This window comes from Dicentrarchus labrax, unplaced genomic scaffold (genome assembly GCF_905237075.1).
Source record: "Dicentrarchus labrax unplaced genomic scaffold, dlabrax2021, whole genome shotgun sequence".
In the NCBI taxonomy this organism is placed as follows: domain Eukaryota; kingdom Metazoa; phylum Chordata; class Actinopteri; family Moronidae; genus Dicentrarchus; species Dicentrarchus labrax.
In genome coordinates this window covers 15118812-15131255 of record NW_026136722.1, presented here as the reverse complement: position 1 = coordinate 15131255, position 12444 = coordinate 15118812, and the positions used below count along the sequence as shown (strand labels likewise).

General features: G+C 43.1%; 1 protein-coding gene across 1 annotated transcript; it reads left to right on the top strand.

Moving 5' to 3' along the window:
• The first annotated feature begins 1301 nt into the window (after nt 1–1301).
• LOC127356359 (TBC1 domain family member 10A) lies at nt 1302–12061 on the top strand. The gene is made up of 10 exons (XM_051388036.1): nt 1302–1808; nt 2915–3946; nt 4707–4806; nt 4897–5004; nt 5739–5845; nt 6338–6452; nt 7310–7375; nt 7461–7650; nt 7794–7948; nt 8098–12061. The coding sequence occupies exons 2-10, from the start codon at nt 2934–2936 to the stop codon at nt 9022–9024; spliced, it is 2781 nt and encodes a 926-aa protein (XP_051243996.1). The 5' UTR covers nt 1302–1808; nt 2915–2933; the 3' UTR covers nt 9025–12061.
• The last annotated feature ends 383 nt before the right edge of the window (nt 12062–12444 follow it).

Here is a 12444-nt window from a genome sequence, read left to right as displayed (position 1 = left end):
GAAAACAAAAAGAGAGCAATGACTCATAACTACCCAAACAAAGCCTCTCAGGCACTCCCCAAATTAAATCAAAACAAACAAGTTTTTTTTTAACCTTTGTAGTATTGAAATGATTAGTGACGTGTCTGCTAATATAAGCATACAGTGTAAAATTTGGAAAACACCGTATATAATAAGAATAAGAATAAAAATAAGAATAATATATCCAATCCAATCCAACTTTATTTGTTAAGCACTTTAAAAACAAACAAAGTTGACCAAAGTGCTGTACAGGAGAATAAATAAGACATCATGAATGTAAACAGTGATGGTGATGATGAAGACCACTGTGAGGAACATAGACAGTGATGTCCGGGCTGCAGACGCTCTTCCACACAGACGTGCCCGGCGTTACACCACCTGTTGTTTATGAGCACAGACAGTCCCCCCTCCTTTCTTCATGCCGGTCCCGGTGCTGTCCCTGTCGGCTCGAACCGTCTGGAAGCCGGGAATGGTGACGTTGGAGTCCGGTATCTGCTCGCGTAGCCACGTTTGCAGGGTTCAACCCTCCTCTTCTTCATCCTCCGTTTAACCCCCACTCTGCAGCCTCGCCGTCTCCTCCTCAGCTCCTCCGGTATGGAGGGTTTCCCAGTGTTGTCGACAGTGGTCTTCATCATCACCATCACTGTTTACATTTGTGATGTCTTATTTATTCTCCTGTACAGCACTTTGGTCAACTTTGGTGGTTTTTAAAGTGCTTAACAAATAAAGTTGGATTGGATTGGAGGCTCTCTCTCCGGTCCTCAGGGCGATCATCTGGTCGTGGATGTAAACAATGCAACTCCCCGTCGCCATGGAGACCCGTGCAAACCAAAAATAAAAAGTGCTCAAAAAGTAAGAAAACAGTTAAAAAATAGCAAAAAAAACACATTAAAACTACAACAATGATAGGAGCTGCCATGACAGGCTGCCGTTGTCGCCACTCCATCAATCAATATACGGGAATGCCACATGTAAACATACGCTATTGTTATTTGATTGTGTCTGTTTTTGTGTTAATTGTGTTTTGCTGAATCAAATAAAAAAATGTAAATAAAGTGGGATTGCGCCATCTAGTGGTAAAACATATCAGTGAGGGAATAAACACCACGTTTCTTTATCCTCCCATCTTTGTTTTAACCATATCTTGTTTGTCTTATATAACTTTAATCAACTCTAACTCACGTTTTAAAGCATAGCGCACTGTCAGAGTACAAACAGCAACATCTCCGCGGTGGAAGGGAGGCTCCTGCCTGCGTGCGTACGTGCGTGTGCCCGACGACATTGACGAGAACGCGCACGCAGCTGTCAGTAGGAAATGCAGGCTGCGGGTGTTGGATGTGCTCTGCCGCTGTGCTTTGGATACATCACACAAAGAAACGCCTTTTCTTTTTCGTTTCAGGGCGAGAACCTTCACGCCGAGGGCCGCTTGAATCTGGTGAGGAAGGTCGCAGGGAGTCCGCACGTCTAACCGAAAACATTCAGCTAGCACGCTAAGCTAACAGACAACAGGACACTATCGGCGCTAATGCTAACAGCTACGTTAGGGCTAAGCTAACGTGGCTAGCTCGCCGATTTTTTTTTTTTGTTTTTTTTTTTTGGTAGCAGGACGTTTTTGCTCTCTCGAGGTCTTCACCGGTTCCTGCCCCCCCCCCTCGGTCTCGGTCTCCGTCGCGTTTTTGATTTCACGGAGGCGGGTTTGAAACCGGAGCAGTGGCGGGGGGACGCGCGGACTCGAACCCCCTGGCTCGTACCCAGGCGGACGGATCGCAGTGACACGCCGGTCGTGGGTGAGTTGAGCAGCGAAGTTTAACGGTAGTTGGGTGGACAAGGCCGTGGACGCTGCTCTGCCGGGGCCTGGCGGGCGGGGAGGGAGGCAGGGAGGGAGGGAGGGAGGGAGGGAGGGTGTTGACCATTAGCTGTTAGTAAAGCTGTGCTCCTGTGAGCTGAATCGGGAAGTTGAGCCGCTTCGAGAGAGAGAGAGAGAGAGGAGGCCCTGCAGAGAGGATATGACAACAAGGCTGGCTGGTGTTGTTAGTTGATATCATCTTGGAGCCACCACTAACGTTACAGATATTAACCTGCTCCGTCAGCAAAGTGCTGGATCACGTTGTGGGTGTGGGGGGGGGGTGGTGGTGGTGGGTGGGGGCCTTTGTTGATGATAAATGTGCTGTGGTGCATCTGCAGAATAAAGTGTCTGTAAATAGTAACGTTAATGTTTGTTTGTTTGTTGTTTTTTCCTGTCACGTTGTGTAGTAAAGTAAAAAAAAAAAATGTGGCAAAGCAGTTGTTGGTGAAGCTCGTTGAGGTGTGTGTGTGTGTGTGTGTGTGTGTGAGGAGAGCTATGCTTTTATCTGCTTTATTTTTTATTTTTCATGAATTAGAGTTGCTGAATCATGCATAAGTTATTTTATTATATATATATATATATTTTTTTTTTTGCAGGCTTCTGGGTAGCAAAACCTGCTGCAAACGTTATTATTTGCAGAATTAAAAACAGAAACCCCCTCGAAAGATTAAAGTTATAAGTTAAAACCAAATAAGGGCTGAAAGTGATTTGGGGATATAAGAGCTGCACACTATTTCTTAAAAATTTCCATGATTTCAAAATATAGTTCACTTATTTGGCTGCTTCTCCGATTTAATTCTTTGATGCAATCTTAAGAAGAGGAACTTTGTTTTTATGCTTCTTAGAAAACGGCCTTGAAGTCTGTTTTTTATAGACACTTTTATTATTCTTTTGTGTCAAGCATGATTTGATGCTGAGATACAAATTTCTATCCGCTATAAACATGTTAAAGAAATTTGATTCATTACAACAGTCATGACTGAACTATGATTGCTGCTCTTTGGTAAAAGAAAACTCACATCCATCTTTGTATCTCTGTTTGTGAAGGAGAGATCAGATTGGAACCATGGCTGAACTCTCCACCCTGTCCCCATCTCCACCTGCATTGGGTGATCCTCATGCAGCTCCATCCATCCCTCCGTCCTCATCAGCGCTCCCAGCTCCTAACAGCCCTGTTCAAGAGTCTGCCGTGGCGATAGCCATACCCAAGTCTTCCCTCTACAACGACAAAGCTTTGACTGGAAACTCTGCACAGTCAGGGGGTTCACCCTTGACTCCCCACCCACCCCTGAGTCCTCCCAAACTCACTGCTGAGAACCCCCTCACATTATTGGTACAAGAGCCTGCTCCACAGAAAGAGGAATCAGGAGAGAAAGATGCAGAGACTGGAGCTCATGTTATTAAACAGGAAACAATGACCGGCGACCCGGCAGCTGCAGAGCTCTTGAATACCGAAACAGAGACCTCAGCACTGTCAACAGGGCCATCGGCTGAGAGCGAAGTGCAACTGGCATCCCCCTCTCCTGAGCTCAATGCTGGTCCTAATCTCTACCCCAATGTGCATGTCACCCACAATCCAAATCCTGTCATGGATGACGGTCAGTTTACAGTGGGCCAACCCCAGGCTGCTGCAGCTTCCAACCCCACTTCTGCTCCTCCAGTATCCACCAATGCAGCAGCATCAGCAACGGCTGAAGAGGAGAAACCTCAGCCACTCCAAGAAGCACAAAACCCTCAAAGTAAGCCTCCTCCTCTCTCCCCAAAGCCCGACGCTCCCATCGAAGCAAGAAAAGCAGAGCTGCCCAGCAGCCCCACCAGAGCCGAGCACCCCAGCCCTACTGTACCGCTCATCCAGGAGCCAGTCACTCCCTTCGCGCTGCCCAACCCCAACCCTAAGCCGGCCCCTGACACCCTCAGCTACCTAGAGTCAGCCAGCCTAATGTCAGGGACGTTGGAGTCTCTATCAGGGCTGGGAGAGGACGGCAGCTCTGTGGGCTCCGACTCAGAGATCAATGGCCTGGCTGTCAGACGCACTGATAAATATGGCTTCCTGGGTGGGAATCAGTACAGTGACAGCGGGTAAGTATTAGGACATTAACTAATGACTCACACTCCCATCCTGTATTGATCAATCTCTGTGCGATTTAATTCCGACAATATGAGCTAGGTCTAAGATATTCTGAAATTAGAGGTGCATATCGAGTGCGGTTGTTTGAAGGAGTGAGAAAAAGACACTTCTCCTTTTTTTTTTATGCTAATGTTCCACGCAGAACAGTTCACTATTTGCATTATGACTATCACTATCTTCCTTTCAATCAGCCACTTTGCCCTGAACATCTCATTCATACTGTCATGTATCTGCCTCAAAGATATCTTCCTGTCCTCCTCTTTCTCTCTGCTGCTCTAAACATATCTGTCCATCCTTTATCTCCCTTTGCTCTGAGTCAGACAATGCTGAGAGCGTTTTTTTGTGTGACTCAGTATGTACTGACTGTGTGTCTCTGTGGTATCACCCCTCACACCCATCTGCTCTCTTCCTCTCTTTTTTTTTGTTGTTTTTAGATTTGCTTCCACTTTTCTGACAAGCTAATTGCTCTTCCACTGTTGAATAATTAACATTTTATTGATTCGCCATCACTAGTGGCAGTGCACCGTGGTCAGTGTTAGGGATATCGGTGTAATCTGTTCAAACGAATGTAAGAGAGAAAGTGAGGTCATTCATTTGTGCCATTAGATTGCTGTTACACATATATCAGAGCACAATATTTAGGAGGATTAAAAGACAATGAGTACTTCCCAGTTTTGTCAATGATGGAGTCATTTTGTATTACTATTACAGTGACAAGGAAGTTCGAGTTGAAGTTGCTAGACAGAGGGAGGTAAAATGGCTCGACATGTTCCACAACTGGGATAAGTGGGTCAAACATCGCTTCCAGAAGGTATGCATGTCCACCTTTCAGATGAATTTGGATGTGTTTTAGATATACTTGGATTGATTATACTTGACTTTATGCGTGTGTGCGTTACAGGTAAAGTTGCGCTGCAGGAAGGGGATTCCATCTTCTCTCAGAGCCAAAGCTTGGCAGCTGCTGTCCAACAGCCAGGAGCTCCTTGACGCCAACCCGGGGAAATTTGAGGTATCACTGTGACCATGTTGTCTTCTTTTTACTACATATTTAAAATTAACAGAGAGGTTCAAATGTGTAACAAAAAAAGCACAAGGTTGTCGGACATCAATTCACACAGAAAAAATACACAGGTGCAGTTCATTACACGTGGATTTAAGAACAGTTGCCCCGAGTATTTAAGACTAAAAGGAGAAAAGAGGAAGAATGTTTTTTTAAAAAAAGAACCAATCAGTGTTCATTTCCTGCGAGTAATCCTGTATCATCATCATATATTTTATTAGTTTAATCTGCTCTCCTAATACTTGAACTTCTCTTGAACTTTCTCTCTGTATGAAGTTGGCTGTAGCTTCGTTGAGAATATTAAAGGACAGTGAAGAAGCTACAGTGTTTTGAGTGTGTAACTGGCTCAAAATGGGAAGTTGTGGCTGAGTAGGGCAATTTCAGCTCCAGAAGTGCTAAAAGGGACGCAGGCGCAGACCTAGTGAGCTGTAAGCCTCTTATCAGGACCGGTAATCCTGCCAGTCGGGGGGCCCTGCCTCCGTATCCGCGCTTGAGGGGGGTCTGGCCTCAGCTGGGTCTGGGTCCCAGCAGTCTATTTAGTAATGTTTGTGTTGTCTGAAGAAGACTCTCAAATGCAGTTTCATACAGGCAGTGTAATCCACTTTGATAGCTAATTTGGAAACAGGCTCCATAAGTTAATGAGGAATTATCTAAAACTTGTGTCTCATGTGTTTTCACTACAGGAGCTGGAGAGGGAACCGGGAGAAGCTAAATGGCTGGACATTATAGAGAAAGATCTCCACAGACAGTTCCCCTTCCATGAGATGTTTGCTGCCCGTGGTGGCCACGGGTAATAAAACCAATAACAAGCTTACACTCTCTTTTTGTTTTACATCAGAGTAAACATGATTGGCAAGAGTAAAAGATCAGTGTCATCAGTTGATTTGTAATAGCCTGGCAACAGTACTGATGTGCTTATATCTGTCAGTATCTTTACATGATTCCCATAGAGAGATTGTTGGCTGTTGGAGTAACAGATTACTAGGATACAGCCAAGGAAATTGTATAAATTGGAATAAATATTTAGAAATATTTATAAATCAAGAGCAAAGGATGTCATACACAAAATTATACTAATAGAGGATTTTGAAAATAAGATCACAACACATGTAATAACCTAACAATACACGCTTAAGAACGGAAGAGATTTAGATGTAGTATTTCAGAGGTATTTTACAGTACACTATGTATTACCCTTCATTAGTTCAGTTAAAGGGTGCATGAACTGGTCAAGTATTTTGGTGGATTTGGTCAATTTTGTTGTTGTTGTTTTTTCCTGCAGACAACAGGATCTCTACCGGATCCTGAAGGCCTACACCATCTACCGACCTGATGAGGGCTACTGCCAGGCCCAGGCTCCTGTGGCTGCAGTGCTGCTCATGCATATGCCTGCTGAGGTGAGGGACTGAACCAGTGGCTTACATGTTCTCACTTGGTGTGGAATAAAAAAAGATTCAGTAGTGTCAGTTCTGTAATGATTACTGAACAGTCTGCTTCAGCATCAGTATGTAGCTTGATCAGAAGTCGTGGTTTGTTTTTCTTTAGGTATGATTTCTCTTTGTATTTGTCCCTTGTCACCCAATAGATTAATCAAAAGAGAGCTCAGAAGAATGAGAGAGTGGGTGTATGTGAAACAAAACTGAAACTTTATTTAGTTCTTATTTTATTGGGGTTCTTCACTAACTTAAAAATAGTAGCAGAAAGCAGACTGGTGACACTGAAACTATCGACAAGGTGTCCTGCAAATATCAAGCGAGTGTGACGCAGACAGGACTCAGGTTACATTTGCATCGCTCTGTAAACGCAGCGGCGACCTTCTGATGTGTGTTCTGATAGTTTGAAACTTGAGTTCATTCAGTCCCATATATAAATAAAAGTATGATGGTGTCTATTTTATGGTGTTTAGTTGTGGTACAGTGATATTCAAGTACAGTAGTAGTGTGAGTTATTTTCCTAATGACACTACGTCCGTTGCTGTAGTTGATGTCCGATAGCAGCGAACAAAGTGTGTCTTTTATTTACTTAAAAGTTTCAATTGCAACCGTTTTCTGTTCAGCATAAGGACAGGGACCTTGCCATCATTTACCATCAACAAATACAGGAAGAAGGAATAATGTGAGCCCCAAAAAATAAGGGAAACAAAAATGGGAATTTATGCAATTTTGTTTCAACCGACTACTTTTTTTAATAATATTTAAACCTCATTTTCAGATGATTGCCAAGCCTAACTGTATAATTTGGCTCTGTTTTACAGCAAGCTTTTTGGTGCCTCGTCCAGATATGCGAGAAGTACCTTCCTGGCTACTACAGCGCCGGACTGGTGAGTTAAATAACTAACTCTTGTCTGTCTTTGTCAGACCCTCACTTCTCTTAGCTTTATTGATTTGTCATTTCTGTCTTTTTAGGAAGCAATCCAGCTGGATGGCGAGATCTTCTTTTCCCTGTTACGGCGTACTTGTCCAATGGCGTACCGTCATCTCAAGAAGTTCAAGATTGATCCAATTCTCTACATGACTGAGTGGTTCATGTGTATCTTCTCACGCACCTTACCATGGTCCAGTGTGCTGCGTGTATGGGACATGTTCTTCTGTGAAGGTACTATTCATAACCACACTCTGTGCTGTTTATAACTGAACTGTTTAACTACATTTAACTTTAGCTGGTGATGTATTAGTGTTTTCAGTAGTTTTACTTTTACTCAGAAAACTGACTTAAGTCTCTCTCTGTCTCTCTCTAAGGGGTGAAGATAGTGTTTCGTGTGGGCCTGGTGTTACTGAAACAGATGCTTGGTTCTGTGGATAAACTTCGGGAACTACAAGGCATGTATGAAACCATGGAGCGTCTAAGGAACATCTCACCTGACACTATCAGAGAGGATATATTGGTACAGGAGGTGGGTCTCTTTTTCTTGGCTTCATAGACATTGTTGCTTCTGTTTTTACTCAGCAACACGAGTTATGAGTCACTTTGTCCTGTAGTGCCTAGTCTAGTAAATCTTCACTTCCTCTGTCTGTCTCGCCCCTTGTCTGATGTGTCTTTCAGATTATCACGCTCCCGGTGACGGAGTCGCTCATAGAGAGGGAGTGCAGCATCCAGGTGAAGAAGTGGCGGGAGTCCAGAGGGGAGCTGACGCACCAGCCAGTCCGTCGCCTCCATGGCACGAGGGCCATCTTTGAGTACAAACGGCGTGCAGCCTCGATCAGCTCTGGTGGCAGCTTCTCTTTCCTGGGTAGCTCGATCCCTCCACCAGGACCCCTCAGGGCCTCTTCCAGCCTCCTCTCACTCCCTGGCTTCCGCAAGTCCAAGGCTCCTTTCCAGACTAAAAAGAGCTCCTTCTCAGGGCCATCAGGAATGGACGGCCTGCATTACTCCCACCCACCTGCAGTAACATCAAGCCCGGGACGAGGCCCCATCCATAAACCACCCATTCCCCCAGGGGCAGCTCAGAGGGCACCGGCAACCCATGTTCAGAGCCCCTTAGTTGGGGCTGCAGCTGCCTCCTCACGTGGGCCTGCTCAGGCCTCAGAAGACACCTCAGCACAGGGCCAGCCTACGGCTTTGGCCCCAGCGCAAAGCACAGCACCACCACCACCCAGCACTCTAGCCCCCTCCCCTAAGATTGTCAATGAGCAAATTACTCCCACTATCCCCTCTCCCACTGCAAACAACGCACCTCTGCCGCCATGCCCAGATTCAAAAAAAGAAGCGGCGCCAGCTGCTGATTCCACAACTGGAGAGGAAGAGGTGAAGAAGAAGAAGAAGAGCAAAGAAGACAAGAGGAAGGAAAAGGAAGACGAGAAGAAAAAACTGAAGGAAAAGAAGGAAAAGGAAAAGGCTGAAAAAGAGAGGCTCAGGAAGGAGAAAGAGAGGTTAGAAAAAGAGAAGAAGAAAGGGGGTAAGAAAAAGGACAAAGGGGGAGGAGACGCCGAGGACAAAAATGGAGCTACAGCAGCGAGAGATTCGGCCTAGTTTTCCAACCCGTCATTCCAGGATAATGAAAAGGGACACTGAACAAAAAAAGAGGTCAGGGGAACAAAAGACCCCCAGAAAGAGAGAGAGTGATTGATGAAAAAAAAAAAAAAAATGGGATGGTTTTCTGTGTAATACATCATTTTGAAGACTTAATGTAGTCACAGGACTATGGTGAAGAAAACTGGATCATGGTTTTAATAGCACCTCTGGGGGCTTTTTGCCCCTCACTCAATGCTTTCTTTTTCACAGACTTTTAGTAGGATGGGACAGATTTCCTTTTTCAACTTCAACTGGAGCATGGACTGTGAATCTAAATGATTTTCCAGAAGGTTACAGTCATTATTTCTTTTTAGTTTTTTAAAATTCTTTAATTTTATTTTGTTTTTTTCATTTTTATTATTTTAATCCGATTGATGGCAGTAGTTAGAGAAACATCGACTCAAGGGATTGTTAGATTGAAGGCTTGCAGAAATAGTAATGGTGCCATAGAGTATGTAAATAAAACCTACAGTACATAGGATCCTCTTAGCACTCCGTACGCCCCCACCGGATCTCATCTGTGGACAGGTTATCTGGATTCCTGGAACAAAAAGAAAAGAAAACCCCTTCGAAGTCGTCTCGAACGCAGGCACTGAAGACAGAAATGCTAGTAACGTTGTTGAGGATGTATTTATTGTCATGTTAAATGTTGTGAGTGAGTGTGTGCCTTAGTAGTATAGTGAAATGTGTTACTGTTCTATGTGCGCGCTCCCTGTTTTCAGTCTCCCTCTGCCTGCTTTTTTCTCTCAAGTCGAACCATCGTTGAGTTGTGTGCGGTTCTCCGTAAATTCTTCTGTCATTGGAGTTAATCTGATGGGGGGGGAACGGAGGCCGGTCCACAAAAAGAAAGAGACAATTAAAAATACAGCCAGACACCAAGCAGTGGTGGCTATTTTTTTGTTTGTTTATGACAAAACAACACACGGGGAGCTTCTTATTGTTTTTATTTCTGGCCTCAATTTCAGTCTTATGTGTCTGACGTTGACTTTTGCAAAAAAAAAAAAAAAAAAGAAAGCGGGCACAACGTTATTGACAAACTGGACGTATGAAAACACGTAATACCGAGTAGTGACCGTGCACAAGTCCCTGCAGACCAGTTGTCCACCTGTAAGAATTTGTATTATTTTGATGGGCAGTTTTTTTTTTTTTTTTTAGCCAAATTTCAGTATGGGTAAGAACTTGTGTTCGTTAACCCATTTTAGAATGTGACTTCAAGTATCTTAAGAGAATGAAGGATGATTTTTTTGCACTTGTGATTTTGTCACAAAGCACCACTGAAGTCGACCACTCCGTTAGTATGGTAACGTAGAAAACGAGAGTCTCATCGGGGCCGGTTTCATAGGTTGAAATCTGTGCCTTGAGGACCTAATAGGAAGCCACTTGACTGGAGGTGCCAGGTGTGCCAATGTAGCATTAACCTCTGATCTTTGACCTTTGGGCTCTGATGTATTTATGTACAAAGTGGTTAATTTAATCAAATATAGTATATTATGAATTATTATTATTATTATTATTATTATTTTGAATCTTACTATTTTTCTATGTGAGTAAGAGACACCTGGTTGACTGGAACGATGGCTGACTACACATTGTGTAGTTGCAGGGGGATCATTTAAGTGTTTTATTTTTTAATTTCTTTCTTCTTTTTTTTTCTTTCAGTCCTCCACTTTGACACAACAAACTCGATTGCATGTCTTTGCTATTATTTAAGTTTACTGTCATTGTTGGTTTGGTCAACTAATAGGTTCACAAGTCTCCAGTTTTACTGAAGTGCAGTATTAAACAGACTTGAGTGGAAAAATGGGCCTCCGACAGAACAAACAGTGAGATGAGTGACTCAGACAGACGTTTTGGGAGTCGACGGTCTTAATCGTACTGTATAATATACTAAGAGGTGATTTATGAGCTTTGAATAGTTCTTTAATTCAAGATCTTACGTATGTCTGTTTCACCGAGTTGTGTTGTAACATTCATAATGACTTACGGACTAACTCCCTAACCTATTTACACTCAGTGTTCTGTACTGTAAAATATTTATGCATACATTAAACTGCACTGAACCCCATCAGTATACGATGAATAGTGCCAGGTAGTTAGTGTAAAATCATTTGATGGCAACAAAAAAAAAAAAAAACAACATAGATGCTCTTTAACTGTACTGTTTTTGTAGTTAAGGATTAGAGGGACTTTTGTGTCATTGTAGCCAACATGTCCTCCATATTCATTGTTTTCACTCATTTCAGGTCTTTTCATGGCTGTCGTTCAAATATATAACTACCACACACTCTCTCCCTCCTTCTATTTTGACGCCAGTGCGGTTATAGGCACAGATTAGTGTAGTGTTAGCGAGGATAAAACTGAATACATCTATGCAAACCATCCTCCATAATGACTGTTGGCAGTGTTTATGGCGCAGCAGCACTGATCCTGACGATCAGATCGGCGCCACTGGGGAAAAATGAAATTTGTGCATCAGTAGGTCTTTTTCTGAGCACTTCTTTCAGGCCCGTGGACGACAATATTTTATGAGCAATACGTCTTTGCAGCTCATGTCTTGAAGATAATGTAATTTCTCTTTGTTCAGAGGGCTCAAGATGTCGTGAAGATCAAATTAATCTCTCGCTAGCTTGTGATCCCCTCCCCTCCGTGGAAACAGCACTTACCTCTGCAATATCGAGGACAAATGGAGAAATCCGTTTCTACCTGGTCCTTTGTGCATTTCTGCATTGATCCCCCAAATTGTCGTTCTTGAGTACATTTTATTGGGAATGACCTCACTGATGCAAATATTTAAAGAAGCATTTCAGCTGTTTTTTTTTCTCCCCCATACCGTTATGTCTTTTTTGTGTTTTTAAGTTTACATGTCACTCTCTGGCGAAAGTGAAATAAAATCATAGCTAATTGAATTCATTCCTTCAGAATCTACAACTGATGTATTTAATTGATGATGATAATGACATTTGTGATGAGTAATAAACCATAATATATTAAATCATCATGGTGTTCGTCTCTTTCTTGGTGTTTGGTGTCTTTTGAATTTGTGCTTATCCTGATAGATTCATAATAGTGATGAAGAATTCAAACTTGAGACCATGTTGTGTCTTCTTATGCAACCGTTGATCATGTTGATTTAAATAACCATTTATGGGAAAGTCAGCTGCTATAATAGAAGTGATTTGGTCATTTCTATTAATGCAATATTGAATAGGCTGATCTTTTTGGACTATATTTACCGTTCAGACTCCTATTTCTACATGCAGCTGTAAAGAAACTCCACTAGATGTCACTAGATGTGTATTTATGAGGGATTTTGGTGCATCACCAGACTTTGTTTCCTCCATCGAACCCTGTCCCCCACAGAGCCAACTGAACAGAGAC

What these genes read in the sequence shown, in the direction of transcription:
- LOC127356359 (XM_051388036.1), top strand. Translation starts at nt 2,934, where the DNA reads ATGGCTGAACTCTCCACCCTGTCCCCATCTCCACCTGCATTGGGTGAT. An exon ending in AATCAGTACAGTGACAGCGG is followed by an intron (nt 3,947 to 4,706) that starts GTAAGTATTAGG and finishes TTACTATTACAG; the next exon opens with TGACAAGGAAGTTCGAGTTG. An exon ending in GCTACTACAGCGCCGGACTG is followed by an intron (nt 7,376 to 7,460) that starts GTGAGTTAAATA and finishes CTGTCTTTTTAG; the next exon opens with GAAGCAATCCAGCTGGATGG.